Source organism: Bubalus bubalis, chromosome 14 (assembly GCF_019923935.1).
Source record: "Bubalus bubalis isolate 160015118507 breed Murrah chromosome 14, NDDB_SH_1, whole genome shotgun sequence".
NCBI lineage: Eukaryota > Metazoa > Chordata > Mammalia > Artiodactyla > Bovidae > Bubalus > Bubalus bubalis.
Window position 1 is genome coordinate 73,471,038 of NC_059170.1, and position 17,078 is coordinate 73,488,115.

Here is a 17,078-nt window from a genome sequence, read left to right on the forward strand (position 1 = left end):
GGCATCTATTTCTAGATCTTAATGAGACACTCATCTCGGGAGTCGTATTGATTTGAGTAAATAAGTGCTAAGTAAAGCTTTGAGTGAGTTAGCCCGGTCTCTCCTTAACATCACCCTCCCGTTGGCCTTCGAATTCATTATATGCTCTGTGCTTAAGATTTTATCCACTAAACCCGAGATGATTAACTACCTAATAGTTATCAATTATGGATGGAAATTTAGCATGCAGTAGGATTAGCAGCATAATCTCCATTAGTGGAAGGAAATCGAGATGCTTGGAGCAATGTTTAAAATTCTACCGAAGCATTTTATGACTTAGATGTATTTTAACAGAATGAGAGACTCCTTTGAGCCCCTTTCTGAGTCTGTCTTTGGTACTGCTCCTTACAGCAGTGGTTATAGTTACACGGGGTCCTGAGACATCCCTGTGGCCTGGCTGAGGTGATGTGCCTGGGCCCCCAGGTGATGGCGGAAACAGCCTCCCTTCAGGATCCTTTGGGGTTTTTGTGAAGGAGCCTTGTCCTTTTCACCGTAGTCTTCTGCATGGTGCGTGTAGCAAGCTACCTTCTGTGATCACAGTGTGATCCGTGCTGGTTGGTTTAGACACAGTCATGAGAGAAAGTCAGGATCACTTTTTAAAACACTCGAGTTAAAGTGGAGTTAGAAATAAAGAGGGACTTACCTGATGGTTGAGTAATTGAGACTGTGCTTCCAAAGCAGGGGGCATGGGTTTGGTCCCTGGTTGGGGAGCTAAGATCCTGCATGCTGCATGATGTGGCCAAGAAAAACACCCCCCAGCAAAACAAAATACATTTCTTCCCATTTTCCTAACCCATGAATGGATGTCTGAAGTGTATCATTAAAAAAAAAAAGAACCCAGCTTTTCTTCAAATACACAGAGCTGTCTTCAGAGCAGCGTTCCCTCCAGGAGCATGGGGCCCTTGAAGCCCTTGGCATCCTGTGAGCAGTTTGACTCATGAGACTCAACAGGCCAAGAGCCTCACAGAGTTTCCCGTGTCCTGAAAGCCCCGAGAGTCGCTGTCCTCTAAACTGGGGCACTAGAGTGGGCTGGGAGCTGATCTCTGCACCTAAAAATAGCTCCACATAATTGTACTCTTTTTTTAAATCTTTTGGGTGTGCTGCTTTGCATATGGGATTAGTACCTTGACCAGGGATCGAACCCTTGCACCCTGCATTGGCAACTCAGAGTCTTAACCCTGGGACCACCAGGGAGGTCCCAGCTGTGCTTACTGATGGGGAAGTTCCCTGTGTGTGCGTGGAAGCCTCAGCATGACGAGTCCAGCAGCTCATGATGTTACCAGGCTCGAATCACTGATGACGCCAGCCACCGCTGTCATGTTCATTTATGTGCTCTGTTACTGGGATCTTTTTTCAATGTTTTAAAAATATTCGTCTGAGGTAAACATATAAAGGTGATTTGATAGAGTTACCCAGACTACTGCGTGTGAAGGGAAGGACTTGGAACATTCTTGTAGTTAACATTTAGTAAGTCATGAGAATGGAGGAAAAGAAAGATGAGCTTGTTAAATGTTAAACTGAGGAAGTCCTCGAAAGGAGCCTTATCACACCAACAGAAGAACTTCATTCAAACTTGTACAGCTTCTGTCTCAGGAATGTCTCAGAGGTGTCGTATATGCCAGTTGCCATATATTTTCTGATCTTCGCTTGTCTTTTTCTTTCATGGCCAAAGACCACCACAGTCATTAAAGGATTATTTTAGTTACTGTAGTTTTGGGGATGAGGATGGAAAAGATTGTTGTCTATTTTAGGATACAGTGAAGAACTCTGAAAAACAATACATTACAATAAAAACGAGTCCAATTTAAAATTTATTGCACCATGAAGCTATAAATTGTTGTGAGACAATACAAGCTTATCCAAAATTAATTAAATTTGTGATGCTCAATAAAATAAGCAGGGGTTCTTAAGCGCTCATTAGAAAAATCTCTGTATAAAATGTTTGGTGGCATTCTTGCTTTCCCACAGCATCCTGTTGCAGATGGCTGCTGTGGTTCGTTGAGAATGCTGTTCAAGTCAGAGCTCCATCTGGGTTGTTGAAGTACAGCCAGATAAAAGCTCCTGCTTTTAATAATTTTATGTTTAATAATTTGCCAATGCAAAATGCCACGTGTATCAGAGTTTCAAAAGCACAGTTTAAATACAGCGAAAGATTCTGACACGTATCTGCTGCTCCTGCTGCATAGATTATAGAGAGATAAATATGTAGTGGTGTATATGTATATATACATCCATGTGAACTCTCTGCTGAAGAATGACACCCATTCTGAGTGTATGTATCCGTGAATTTTCACAAGCTGTATTCACCCATGTGACCTGCGTGCTATCAAGAAGCAGAACGTTCCCCAGTGCCCTAGAAACTCTCTTCACTTTCCTCTCCTAGACCCGCCTGCCCTTCCCCTCAAGGGTACCCTCTATCCTGACTTCTTCAGGCAGGGTTAGTTTTTAGTTTTGCCTCTTTTTGTTCTTTATATAAATGTAATCAGGTAGTAAACACTCTTGCTCTCGCTTTTATATAAGATCAGATTTATGGAATTGCAACACAGACCTCCAAAAAACCTGTTTCATAAGGTTGCAGACGTGCAAGGGTGCTGGCCTGCGGTACAGCCTGGGGAGGTGACAAGTTCAGGCAGCGGGGCTGAGGGACAAGGGGGAAAGTGACAGTGAGAGCAGAGGACAGACTGAGGGGCCTCACGCGGCCGGCGGGAGTGTGCTGGGCCCGGATGATCGTGACCAGCTTCCGTCTGAGGCCTTGTGAGATTCCTCCATGGTGGAGCGTGTGGGTTCAGATCCATATATGAGCACCGCTGTGCTGTGCTCCATCACACGTGTGTGCGCCAGTTCACCCATTCTGTTTGATGGGCTTTGGAGATTTTCTCTTTGCTGCTATTGCTGCTGCTGTGGACTGTCTTCTCCGTGTCTTTTTGTGAACATCCAGCTTCATTTCCGGAGAAGGCAATGGCATCCCACTCCAGTACTCTTGCCTGGAAAATCCCATGGACAGAGGAGCCTGGTAGGCTGCAGTCCATGGGGTCGCTGAGGGTCGGACACGACTGAGCGACTTCACTTTCACTTTTCACTTTCATGCATTGGAGAAGGAAATGGCAACCCACTCCAGTGTTCTTGCCTGGAGAATCCCAGGGATGGGGGAGCCTGGTGGGCTGCCGTCTGTGGGGTCGCACAGAGTCGGACACGACTGAAGCGACTTAGCAGCAGCAGCAGCAGCTTCATTTCTGTTAAGTTTATACCCAACAGTGGAGTTTGTGTCAGAAGGGGTACCTAATGTTTGGTTTTAGTAGATAACTGCAAAATAATTTTTAAAGGTTTTTATACCAACTTATATTCCACCATCAATATGTGAAAGAGCCAGGTCCTTGCCAATGCCTGGTGGGATCTGCTTTTCATCATAGGCCATTCTGATGAGGCATCGTGGTGTCATGGAATGATTGTAGTTTCTGTGTCTCCGATGATTAATGCAGTCAAGCGTTTGGATATCTTTTCTTTTCACATGTTCTCTTTTGTTATATTTGAAGCATCTTTTCAGACTTCTGCTTTGAGTTTGGCAGAGAGAAAATGTCCATTAACTTTTCTCTCTTAAATGTCTCTGAAGATAGCAAGAAAATTAACAACATAGAAATAGGCAGGAACAGTCCAGGAAACAAAGAAGGCAATGAGTTAGAGAGGTGGAAGGAGAAAGGATTTCTCATTTGTGTAGCTGAAGTCGCAGATAAACTTTGAATAATAGCTGTATAATAAAAGTGTCATTATGTGTAAACTTTCAAGGTGGACAACATCTCAGGGAGGGTCACAGAGTAAAACCAGGTGATAGGGTGTTTGTGAAGATGGGCAAAAGCAGACCAGGTAGTCAAGGAAATGTGAAAGCCTCCGTGGAGGAGAGACAATGAAAAAAAGTCATGCATATAGATGATTAACAAATGCCCTTCTAGGAATTTATTCTGTTGATACTGCCATGCATACTGTAGGCAGCTGGTATAAGATAAGTCACTGTGGCAGTGACTTATCTTCTGGTAAAGCAGAAGATGAGAAAAAACTACCAGTCCATTAAGAGGAAATTGTGGACATAAATTGTTGAATAACCACACAGTGGAGTGCTGTGCGGTGGAACTGGAGTTGTTACAAAGAATAAAATAGATTTATTTGTACTGAGTTTTTCCCAAGATTGTGAGATGAAAAAGGCAATATTCAGAATAGCGTTCATGCTGTTTATGTTTGAAAAGCAACACAAGCGTGCTTGCATATGACCAGAATAACTGCACAGTTACGTAGCAGAATGGGTGAGACGGGTTGCCCATGGCCTGGAGAGGTGGAGAGGGAGACCCCCTTCCGTTTTCCTTTCAGGTAACCTCGTCTGGAGTCCCGTGTTCTGCCTCTCAGGTTTTGAGTTACGAATGCAGTCAAAGCCCCCTGTGCCCCGCCTGGCTGTGTTTCCCTCCCCCGTCTCTGCCTTGCCTCGTCCCCCCAGGGTGAACCTGATTTGGGGGTTTATTGCGCTCACATCCATCTTTGCAACACAGATAAGGAAATGGACACAGACTGTGGCCAGCCTCCCTGTAACTGTGTGACCCAGCAATGGTGATAAAGGAGGGTCATTTGCACGTGTCATTGTGGATAAATCTCAGAACCCTCTGGTTGGATAACCCCTCTTTTTGAACCTGTACTTGGTGCAAATTCAAAATGGAAGAGTCTTTCAGGATCTAGGGATTTAGACTGTTTGATTTTGATAAAATGTCAGCCTGTTACGTGTTTGTCTTTTTCCTTGTGTTTGCTGATTTGTGTTGCAAATGTAGTTTTACCAGGATGCTGTGGTTTTTTGAATATTACGAGGCATGTACCCTGTGGATTAAAGACTTCGTGGTGACTAACACTTTTAGGGAGGTGTGGGAAAATACTTTTCACCTCTGTTTGTTTATGTGGCAGTTTTTGATGGTTTACAGTGTCAGGACAGATCGTTCCTCTAGATTATTGGTGTACACTCATTGTCTCTGCCTTTTGTGGTTTGCATTGCAGATTGCCCTCCTGGACTCCCCCACAGCCTTAAGTATGGAGGAGAAACTTCAGCAGAATGAAGCCAGAGTAAGTGACACCTTAACTTGTTTTTGTTTTTTTTTTAATCGTAAGTTTCACTATTTTATTTTATTTATTTATTTTTTTAAGTTTCACTATTTTAAGTGGATACTTTTTTAGTATTGGGTTAGCCAGAAAGTTTGTTCAGGTTTGTCCACAAGATGTTACGGGAAAACCCAGAGTTTTTGGCCAGCCCAGGACTTGCTGTCTGAGATTCAGTTTCTCTCTTCATGACAGGTAACGCTCCCACCCTGTTTTTAAAGACCCACACTTGCTGACTTCTGGTGTATCTCCTGTGTCCTCTGTGACTTAATAGATGGGATTTGTCTGGTAGTCAAGGGTTGAATCAGAGAAGGCAGTGGCACCCCACTCCAGTACTCTTGCCTGGAAAATCCCATGGACAGAGGAGCCTGGTAGGCTGCAGTCCATGGGGTCTCAAAGAGTCGGACACGACTGAGTGACTTCACTTTCACTTTCACTTTTCACTTTCACTCTCATGCATTGGAGAAGGAAATGGCACCCCACTCCAGTACCCTTACCTGGAGAATCCCAGGGATGGGGGAGCCTGGTGGGCTGCCGTCTCTGGGGTCGCACAGAGTTGGACACGACTGAAGCGACTTAGCAGCAGCAGCAGCAGCAGCAAGGGCTGAATACAGTTGAGACTGGGCCATTGCACGAGGCGGTGAGGCTGCACTTGAGGAGAGGGAGGCTGTGTTCACATGCTGGTCCCCACAGCCTCACCGTGGGGTTTTTTGGCCATCCTTCTACTTATTAGTGGGAATTGCAGCACTTGGAGAACCACTGAATACCCTGGGAAGGTGCTTCGCTGCTTTAAGCAAAGTGGGATCTGAGGCTGGGGGAGGGTGTTCCGGGCGGAAGCCAGCGTCAGTGCTGGGGCTTTCTGAAAACTAGTTTCACGGGTGACCTGCTTCTATACTATTTTTTTTTTTTTTTCTTTTTAAAAGAAAAAGACCTTCTGTGAAAAGAGAAACAGGTATTGATAATGTTTTCAGAGTGGATTTTGTCCACTGTGCTAAATGTTTAAAGCAGATTGAGAAAGAAAATAGGATTCTGTTGGCACAGCTCTTTCAAGAATACACAGTATTGAAGATACAAATCAAGAGTATAGTTAGGAACTTGTTGACACTTCCTGGGTAATTATGCTGATTAATTTGCTGATAATAGTATTAGTGAAAACATTAGTTTCTTAACCCCTGTTTTTCTCTTGACATTTTGTATTTTGGTACTTCAGATTTTAATTTTGAGGACTTTGATGGATGTGTCTGGATTGTGTGTGTTCATCGCTCAGTTGTATCCAACTCTTTGTTATCCTATGGACTGTCCCAACCCACTGGCTCCTCTGTCCATGAAATTCTCCAGGCAAAGAATACTAGAGTGGGTTGCCATTCTTTTTTCAGGGGATCTTCCTGACCTAGGGTAGGGATTGAACCCAGGTCTTCTGCATTGCAGGCAGAGTCTTTACCATCTGAGCCACCAGGGAAACCCTTGATGTGTCTGAATATAGTCTTAAATTATTTCTTACTGATAGTTTTCAGGAATACCTAGCAAGTTAATAGAAACCAATAAACATTTTAATTTGAATCGTTATACATGTGCGGACAGACGTGACTCTTGTTAACAACATTTTCTAAATGTTCATCTCTTCCTTTGCTGACCTTTTAAAATTGTTTGCCATCTACTTGGCTCTAAGTCTTATCACCTGGTCACATTGTGAGAGGTGCTATCAGACTTTGCATTTTTTTTTCCTGAATTTTAAAAATGAAGATTATTTGGTTTAAATTCAGTGGTAAAAGAAACCCAAGGCATACTTAGAGTTCTTTGAAAGCTGGAATTATTTGATTGAATTGGAAAAGGATTAATTGGCTTACGTTTCTTCAGGGAGAACTTACCTGTTGGTGAAATCCCAAAGCATGCTTTGTTAAATACTTGGTGTTTCTCAGATAAATTGCCAATGAGAATCAGTTAACTGATTATTATAAATTAGTAAATTCATCACCCCAGTCTCGTCTACGTCTGTAGGGAGAGAAGGTGTAGAAATATTCCCTCTCTGAAAGCTTTTCCAACACAAAAAGCCCGGTGACCCATGGGGCTGGCATCACTTGAGTGATGAAAGGAGAACCTGTGTGTGTGGCTGGTCCAGGGGGGTGGGCAGGACAGCCTTGCCTGACAAGTACCAGTGAGCACAAAAAGAAGTTACAGAGGCTCAGTCCTGTTTCTTCTCTTACTAAGAAGATGATAGATTTGACATTAATAACTAAAGTAGACGTGTGTGTGTGCTAAGTCACTCAGTTGTGTCTGACTCTGTGACCCCATGGACTGTAGCACGCAGGCTCTTCTGTCCGTGGGGATTCTCCAGGCAAGAATACTGGAGTGGGTTGCCATGCCCTCCTCCAGTGGATCCTTCCAACCCAGGGATCAAACCCAGGTCTCCTGCACTGCAGGCAGATTCTTTACAGTCTGAGCCTCCAGGGAAGCCCAATAATACTGGAGTGGGTAGGCTGCTTCTCCAGGGGATCTTCCCAACCCAGGAATTGAACTGGGGTCTCCTGCATTGCAGGCATATTCTTTACCAGCTGAGCTACCAGGGAAGCCCAGTTAAAGAAGCTATATTTTTAAAACCTTTTGTTTTGTATTGGGGTATAGCTGATTAACAAACAGTGTTGTGATAGTGTCAGGTGAACAGTGAAGGGATTCAGCCATACATACACATGTATGCATTCTCCCCCACACCCCCTTGCATCCAGGCTGCCACGTAACACTGAGCAGAGTCCCCTGTGCTGTACAGCAGGTCCTTGCTGGTTATCCATTTTAAATACAGCAGTGTGTACATGTCCTTCCCAAGTTCCCTAACTACCCACCCTCCTCTTTCGCCCCGGCCTGCAACCATAAGTTCATTCTCCTTCTCTAAGTCTCTTCCTGTTTTGTAAATAAGTTTATTTGTATCATTTTAAGGAAGATATTTTATTAAAAAAAAAAGCTGCCTTAGAACTCCTGTAGTTGTTTGCGGTAAGTGTTCCGTTGCTCAGCCGTGTCCCAACTTTGTGACCCCAAGGACACAGCCCACTAGGCTCCTCTCTCCATGGGATTCTCCAGGCAAGAATGCTGGGCTGGGTTGCCGTTTCCTTCTCCAGGGTGTTTGTGGTAAATTGAGGAGTAAAATGTCTAGCCATTGAATGAACAAGGTGAGTGCGAAGTGTTTTGGTTTTGCTCTCGGATAAACCATCCTTCCAGTCCCTCCTTTTTAGTCAGTCATGAACACGGCCTTTGTTGAAGGTTGCTGACTCACGTCCTTTTTGTTTATGATACTTCAGGCCTGTGGAAAGCATCTTCCTCTTAGCATTGAGCACGTAATCCAGTATATTCTGTGCTTCCACTTTGACCTGGTTGAACAGGGTAACTTACTGGTAGGGAGACCAGTCAGGTGAACTGGGATGGCATCTGCTTCTGGGTGGGGAGGTGGCAGGAACACTGAAGGGAGGAAGGGAAGAGGCTTCGGGAGGGTGTGTGCCCCGCACTCCCCCAGCCCCGCAGAGGTCACTCTTTTAATCTGAAGTATATTCCTTTTGACAGAATCTTCCATTCTTTTTTTCTACCTCTCAATCAGGTACCACTTTACTTCTTAATGACTCACTCACTCAGGTCATTTAAAAAGTTGTGTGGAACTAGCAGAGTATTTTCATTAACTGAGAAGCTATTTCCAACTGTGCTGTGTTCGACAGTGGGGGATATTTTCTCCCTTAAGTTACTGCAGACTGGAAAGAAGCTGATTATTATCAAAAAGATATTTTTACCTTTACTAAGAGTCAATTAAAGAGCTACCTTTAAAAAAAAAAGATAAAATGATATTTATAAACCTTATTAATTAGCTACAAAAGCAGATTATCTCCTAAAAGAAAATGGCAGTTTCCAAGGTGATTTAATCATCACATCTAATTAGAAAGTAAAGTAAATCACCATTTCTTAGGACCTAAAGTATAATCAGGAAAAATTAACCCATGTAATGGGATGGTGGCATCTTTGAACTTGTAATTTTGGTTAATATCCAAGGAAGCAGCTTTTATTTAAATGCACCTTGAAAAAGACTGCTGTAAAGCTCTAGGCAGCTTGACAGATTTTTTTTCTGTTCTTTCCTTTGCCATAATGTAGGTTGTAGGGTGAGATCAGCTAGTTTGATTTATATTTGGTAATGGTACTCTGCAGCATTGCTATCTAATTTAAAAAGGTATAGTATGTTCTTCTATAATCTATAAATTTTGAAAACTTTCTTGAAGAAAATCACAGTAATTTTTTTATAGAGCAATGACATTCGTATTTTTTTTTTTTTTTCTTTTAGGTTCAAGAATTGACCAAGGAATGGACAAATAAGTGGAACGAAACCCAAAATATTTTGAAAGTAAGGACTGTAAAAAGGTGTCATAATCTTACTGTGCTTGCTTCAGTAGATAAACTCTTTCCTTTCTCTGTCAAATGTGGCAGTTGTGTGCTTTGCTTAGGCTGGGACTCTGGTTTAATTTTAAAGGAACAGAAAAGGGAGCTATTAGTCATTAAAGCTGTGTGTTTAGAGACGGTGCTCATACTTAAGGCGTTTACTCTCACTTGTGGAGTTTTTTCCATTTTTGACTCAACATATGTTAAATTCTGTTTAATATTCAAGGGCTCCCACTTTGTCTTTCTGCTTTTTGTTAAACTCAATATAAAAGCAATGTGTTTAAAAAAATGTGAAATGGATAGCCAGTGGGAGTTTGATGTGTGATGCAAGGCACCCAGAGCTGGTGCTGTGTGACAGCCTGGAGCCTTGGGGTGGAAAGGGAGGTAGGAACAGGGTTCAGGAGGGAGGGGACACGTGTGCGCCTGTGGCCGGTTCATGTTGATGGCGAGGTATGGCAGAAACCATCACAATACTGTAAAGTAGTTATCCTCCAGTTAAAATGCATGAATTACAAAAAAAAAAACACTTCCCTTGGCAGTACTGTAGAGTATGTGTGCAGTGTGCTAGACTTCAGAAGTTTCCCAAGTACTAATTTCCTACTGGAATTTTTTTTTTCCTGTGTGTCTTAAAGGCTAGGCAGTGATGGGCTGCATTTTTGGCAAGATTCATGGTGAAAAGATGTCAGTAATAGCCTCCATGTTTCATACTTTATGCTTCAAAATACACGTTTCTTTGTGGTCCCATTTTTTTTTGCTGAGTTGGTAGGAAACTTGTGTCATCTGTGGAGGATCAGCCATGTCAGGTTTGAGGTTCAGCCTGGAATTTCACGCTTTGATAGCATCTGTCTGTCCTTACACATGAGAGAAGGTGATTCAGAGATGATTACTGAATCCTGGTTTTTTTTTTTAAGATCTGTGGAGGTAAAACTTTCCCAGAGGACTGAGGCCTCCCTTGAATATTGGTGAGGATGATGAGGTTTAGCTGTGTGTCTTTGCAGAACCCTGACTTGGATGGCCTTCACGTGAGGAGGGAGCACCAGGTGACCATTGCACAGGGTTGAAGGGGGAGCTTTTGAAGGCTTGGGATAGCCACTGAGCTACTCGGTCTGAGAGTGGGGTCTGCATCATCTTATGAAAGCTTCCTTGTACCACGTAGGCAGCCTGGCCTGCTCTGGGGACTACAACGCTTATTGCTCACGAGCAGAGTTGAGCTGCGGTCCTCAGTAGCTGTGGATCGTGGTGGTCCCAGAGACATTCTTTCCAGCTCTGAAAAGGGCTGCAGTAAGACTTCTGCATCCAGAATTTCTTTGCTTTCCTCCCGATGATGATGATAGCATCATGTTATTTTAAGGTACTTTCTCAGTGTTTGTTTTGTTGAGAGGTTTTCATGCAGGAAAACTGAGCAAAGACTTCAGTTGCATTTCTTGAGAGTTGGGTGGGAATAAGCTCGGGCAGAGATGAAACTGTTCATCATCGTCTCTTTTGCGCCCGCTTGGAGGTGTCGGGCCGCAGCCCCGGTGTTAAGAAGCCCGATCGTTGGACCGTTCATGGCATGATGTATACTTTCCTCAGCAAATTTAATCCTGAGAGGATTAAAATCTGCTGCACATAAGGAAAAGAGAAATCAAGTCATTAGCTATTTGCAAAGCCATTGGTGTGCGTTGTGCCTTATAGCACAGGAGGCGGTACAGCAGTGAACGCGAAGATGTCAGCCCACCCTTGCTGCCGGCTCTCTCTTTGTCACTGTGCTGGGGGTTTTATGATAGCGCTGCAGAGCTGTCCACACTGAGAGTCACCATGGTGAACCCCTGAGCCTTTTCTGATGCTTTTTATCCTAATGTTATTCTGGACCCTGAAGCTAAATAAATCCTCTTCCAATTCCAGCTCTGTTTTTCATAAATCTCACTATTTTTATCTTTTATTAACTTTTGAGATGAGAAGACTAGCGAGATGTTATGTGCTCAGTGTTGAAAGTTATGAGAAGGGCTCATGATGTTTCAGATTTTTCCCTTCTTTTGACCCGGCAAGCCCTTTTTTAGATCTCTCTACTGGTTTCTGTGTTTTAAACCCGTAGTTGCTTTCTGCTCACGTTTGGTATTTTAAGAGCTGTCTTCATCTCTTATTGGTAGACAGCACCTGAGGGCTGAGGTGAAGAAAAGGGCTACTCAGATGCTTTTGAAAACATTCTTTGGAAACTGACGGGGAAAGAGGTTGCTTTGCGATGAGTTTGTGTCTGTTCAGTTTGTGAACCTTCCTGGTATTTTTGCTGCCTGACTGTTCCTTCATCAGCTCTTGTTCCAGTCAGGCTACGGAGAACCCACTCCAGTCCAGTGGCTTAAAACAACATGCACTGTCCCTCGTGCCTGTGCATATTGGCTGGTCTGGCTGGGCTTGGATTCAGGCTGCGTGTGGGTTCCAGGTCTGTCTCTCACTCTCTGGGACTGGCTGGTTGTCCTATGCGTGATCCATGGTCATGGCCAGTGTAGAAGCAGGCACACCTGGTCTCGCAAGCATATTTCAAGCGTCTGCTCATATCGTGATGGAAGCAAATCTGAACAGAAAGTCAAGCGGGGAGAAGTGTATTTCACCCACAGGGCTGTGGCAAGGGTGTAAGGGTGTAATCTTGCTTTGAGATCCGTGGTTTAATCGACCTGTGCCCCTGATAAAATACGAATCTTCAATTCTGGGACCTTGTTTTTCCACTGCATTTGCTTGTTTCTAGAGATGAGCCCAGTGAGACAGTAGATTCCCAGTATCATCTCCACCATAGCGCTGATTGTTTACTTTGCCAACTTGTCAGTATCGTCCCTTCCAAGCCCTGAATCCTGAACATCCAAGGAGAGACCTTTGGAGAGAAGACTGAGAGTGAAACCGTCTGGGGGACTGAAGGGCGATACAGGATGCTTCAGTGCCTCTTGGCACACTAGGAGCCGGCCTCGTGGCTTTTTCTTTCCTGAGCTCTCAGACGCTCAGAAACTCAGACGCTCAGAGTGACTTTGTCCCCTTCTTTGTGATCTGGTCTGGGGCTTTCCTTGCTGGGGATGAGTGAAGTCTCAGGCGTGTTGAGTGGGGTGAAGAGGGGACGAAAGGTGCTCTGATGAGATGCTGGGTGTTTGAAGCTGGGCAGGTGACGCCGTGGTGATAATTGCACGAGCCTGGGGCTTTGACCTTCCCGCTCCATCTCAGGCTTCAGTTCTCTTCCCGAGTCACTCGTGGGTCATGACACTTACCCACAGGGTCCTGTCCCCTCATCCCCAGCTTGAAAGTCAGGGTGCATGGCAACCTCTTCCTTGTACCCGGGTCATGAGGCGAGAGGTGATAAAGTGCTTGGGATTAGGATGCAAGTAGCTGATGACAGTGTAAAGTGTGTTGACCTTGAAGAGACATTTCTTAGGAGGGTAGTAATGTGGGCTTTATCATCCTTTGCAGTTCACACTGTATATCCATTCTTTTGCCTGTTAATCTACCTTCCTCATTTTCATTAATCTTCATTTCTAGAAATTAAAGTCTAGACTCCCTTGCTAGTCCCCAGAGGCACTGAGCTCCTTCCCAGTTCCATAGTTGCATCTGCCTTTAGCTCCTGGTCTCCCCCCGCCTGGCCAGATGCCTCGCTGGTCCCTGTCCGCACTGGGTGTTGGGTTCTGGGGGTCTCCCGGCCTTTGCCTGTGCTGCTCCATCATCTCAGAATCCACCATGAAGCTCTTTGTGACCTCTCTTCTCTCCCACTTTTCAGATGGAATGATTTTATCTTCCTCTGGCATCTGTAAAGGCTTTTGGTTCTGTCTCTTTCACAGCATTCATCATAATTGGAGTTTGTGATCTTTGTTTCTCCCTCTAAGCAGGAGCAGGACCTGGGCTCGGACTGTGTCCTTATCATTCTGTGTACCAGCTCCTAGAAACTCAACTGTGTCTCACAGAGCAGGCATACAGTGAAAACTTACTGGTAGTAGTAGTATCAAGGAACTAAAGCAAAATCTTTATATTAATTTGCTAAGACTATCAGACGGAGAAGGCAGTGGCGCCCCACTCCAGTACTCATGCCAGGAAAATCCCAAGGACAGAGGAGCCTGGTGGGCTGCAGTCCATGGGGTCGCTAAGAGTCGGATACAACTGAGCGACTTCACTTTTCACTTTCATGCATTGAAGAAGGAAATGGCAACCCACTCCAGTGTTCTTGCCTGGAGAATCCCAGGGACGGGGGAGCCTGGTGGGCTGCCATCTCTGGGGTCACACAGAGTCGGACACGACTGAAGCAACTTAGCAGCAGCAGCAGGACTATCAGAACACCACAGACTTGAGGCCTAAGCAGCAGACATTTATTTGCTTGCAGTCCTGGAGGCAAGAAGACCAAGATCAAGGTCTCGCTGGAGTAGGCTTGTCCTGAAGCCTCCCTCTCTCCTTGGCTTGTGAGCACTGCCTGCCCTCTGGGCCTCATGTGGCCTTCTCTCTGTGTGCCTGCGGCCCTGGTCACCCTCTGCGGCCTAATCTCCTTTTCTTGTAAAGACATTGGTCAGATTGGACTGGGGCTCAGCCCCATGGCTTCTTTTTTAACATACTTATCTCTTTAAGGGCTATATCTCCAAAAACAACCACATCCTGAGATACTGGGGCTCCAGGGTTCAGCATTTGAGCTTTTAGGGGGACACATTTCAGCTCGGAACGGCCATGACCCGCACACACCTGCTGAGCTAGCGGGGAAGGCGATGCGCCGTGTTGCGCAGGCAGCAGCCCTGCGCTGGAGCTCCTGCCTGTGCGTTCCATCCTGTTTTCCTTATTCCATTTGAAAGGCTCAGATGCGACTGTGTTCTTCATCCTTGGAAGGAATGTGGCCGCGTTCCTGTTGATTACAGTCCGGTTCGTCCCTTGGGTCAGTTAGGTTTTGCTGCTCCGTGTATGGTTCCTGGACCAGCAGCATCAGTATCGTCCGTGTGCTGGTTGGAAGGGCAGGCGCTCTGTCTCACCGCGGGCTCCAAAGTTGGAACCTGTGTGTTAACAAGACGTCCGGCTGACGTGTCTGCACCTCCCAGTGTGTATTGGACCTGAAAAGCTGGGGCAGGAAAGGTGAGGCCATCCTGGACTCTCTTGCCCTCAGTCCGGGTTTTCCCTTCTGCTCTGACCTGTATTGTGGGGAGCTACCGAGCGGGCTGCCCTGTGCCCAGTGGGCTTTGCTGTGAGGGGTTGGAGGGAGGAACCAGACCTCTCTCATGCCATTTCCTTGAAGAATCCCTGGCGCGGTACTGCCTGGTGATACAGCCCTGACTTCCAGAATCTCCTCCTGACCTGCCCCTCCTCCTGGGGCGGTGCTGGTTTCCTGGCCTTGTCAGCTTGTGGGTGGCCTCACCAGCTCCACCGGCTGCCCAGCTCTGCCATCAGCAGGGTAACCAGCTCCCTGTCTTGAAATCCCCAGGGATGTGAACACCTGGCATTTCTGTCTGATGCTGGGCACTGCCAGCTGCTCAGAATCTTCAGCTGCCCCAGTGCGTTTTTCATTCTGGCTGAATTTGTCTTTAGCTGCTATAACTGTTGGCTCTTGGAACTTAATGTCGTGATGAATTGGCTTCTACCAGGCCTGGGGTCGGTGCGTTCCCAGGGCCTTCATGTCAGCCCCTCTCTCCATGGCTTCCACGTGGCATCGGCTGCTTTGTATTTGGGATGGTTTATAAGGGGACTGGCCTGGCATTGTACGTCTTACTGCTGATGAATTTTTTCAAGTCACGCGGAATCCCTCCATGCATTGACCCCTCACCCCCACCCCCTCTCCCCCCAACCCCACCAGTACGCACCTTTTTAGTTTGTCTGCTCAGGATGCATTTTCGTTTCTCTGTTCTAGCGTCTTCTAAATGATTAAAATGGAACTTTCAGAGGTAGTTTTTAATCTGACTTTATTATCTGACTTCAAATAACGCGTTGAGCTCTGCCCTTCGGAATAAGTCGCAGCCAGCGTGGGCCGTGCGGGCAGCTCTCGGGCGTTGGGCAGCTGGCCTGGCAGAAGGGCCTGTGGCTGTCTCTGTGCAGGTCTGTCCAGGGCCGGGCTGCTGTGCGGATGCTCACAGCCCGGAGGTTATGTTCTGTCGAATCCTGTAGCAGGGGTTATTCTTCCCAGTTCTCAGCAAACAGGGTCCCTTCCTTACTGCAGGCATGTCCTTGGATTATTCTAGTGCGTGACCAGCTTCTGTGCTTTCACAGCCCTGTGAGGGCCATCTGACTGGTTTGGCACAGGGTGTGGGGAGGAAGCAGGTTGCCCACGTGCAGAGGCTGTCCCTGCAGAGGCTTGTCCTTGAAAAGTGGGTGATGTGTTGAATTAAAGTGTCATTTTTTTTTTTCCCCTAGGCATTATTTGGAGCTTTTTCTTACGATAATGTTGAATTGAATTGGAGGGTGGTACCTACTTGTATCTACATCATGATGCGTTCCTAACACATGATTTCAGCTTAACTTGTGCCAGTGTCTTAAGATTCCATCTCTGAAGAGGCAGGAGTATCTCACACGTTGACGGAGAAATTTTTCTGTTGTTGTTGTTCTTTCAGAATGTTTTGACTAATAAGAAATAGAGTAAAATGAAATTGGAATCCTTGACTGGCTTTAGATTTTCTGAGTTCAAATTTCTTGGAGAGGCATACTTTAAACCGACTTATTTCCATTTTATGATAGAATCTATCAGCTGAACTTTTGTCTCTGGAAGATTACAGAAACCTATCAAAGAATTTCCTCCTGCTGTCTGCGGTTTTCCATTTCACGGAGGAGATGTGTGCTGGGGAGGGTAATGGATTTGGAGGGAGCGTGGATTCCTGGGGCTGATGCTCGGCAGGCTTGACGCCAGCCAGGTCATGGACCTCTGAATTCCTGCTGCACAGGGCCCTGGATATTCTGGTTTCTAGATAACCTACGGACAAACCAGTGGAGAGGTGACATCTTCTGTGGCCGGTGTCTCCATTTGTATCAATTAAACTTGACCTCTTCCTGGTATAAGAACTGAACCTGGGGGTAGCTCTAGGATAGAATTCTGTTTACAGGCATTGATTTTGCTCAGCTTTCGGATGAAAGAGGAGACAACTCTTTCAGCTATGCGTCACCCTCCTTATTAGCAACCATCTGGGGATTTGATGGTTCAAAATTCTGACCTTAGACAGTCACACGTACTGATTCCAACTTTATGAGAGAAATTGTTTGTCTCCCTGCTTCAGTGTGCAGACTGATGTGAATGAGTCTGTGTCTGGACAGAAGTTAACTGTCAGTACCCCTAGTGCAAAGCCCCTTGTCTTTTTGTAGTGCATTCACACATACGCCTTGCTGGCTGGTTCTCAGTCTGAAGCAAGAGGAAAAAGACATTCAGTTCAGTTCAGTTCAGTCGCTCAGTCGTGTCCGACTCTTTGCAACCCCATGAATCGCAGCACGCCAGGCCTCCCTGTCCATCACCAACTCCTGGAGTTCACTGAGACTCACGTTCATCGAGTCAGTGATGCCATCCAGCCATCTCATCCTCTGTCTTTGACTCCATCCCTTCA

General features: G+C 45.7%; 1 protein-coding gene across 14 annotated transcripts in view; it reads left to right on the forward strand.

Moving 5' to 3' along the window:
- Window positions 1–17,078, forward strand: part of KIF16B (kinesin family member 16B) — a 298,517-nt gene that overhangs the window by 64,029 nt on the left and 217,410 nt on the right. For all 14 annotated transcript variants that reach the window (XM_044928275.2, XM_044928274.2, XM_044928273.2 and 11 more), the window contains exons 11-12: window positions 5,068–5,133; window positions 9,479–9,538. In XM_044928275.2, the coding sequence (XP_044784210.2) occupies window positions 5,068–5,133; window positions 9,479–9,538 (126 nt within the window). The remainder of the gene's footprint in view (window positions 1–5,067; window positions 5,134–9,478; window positions 9,539–17,078) is intronic.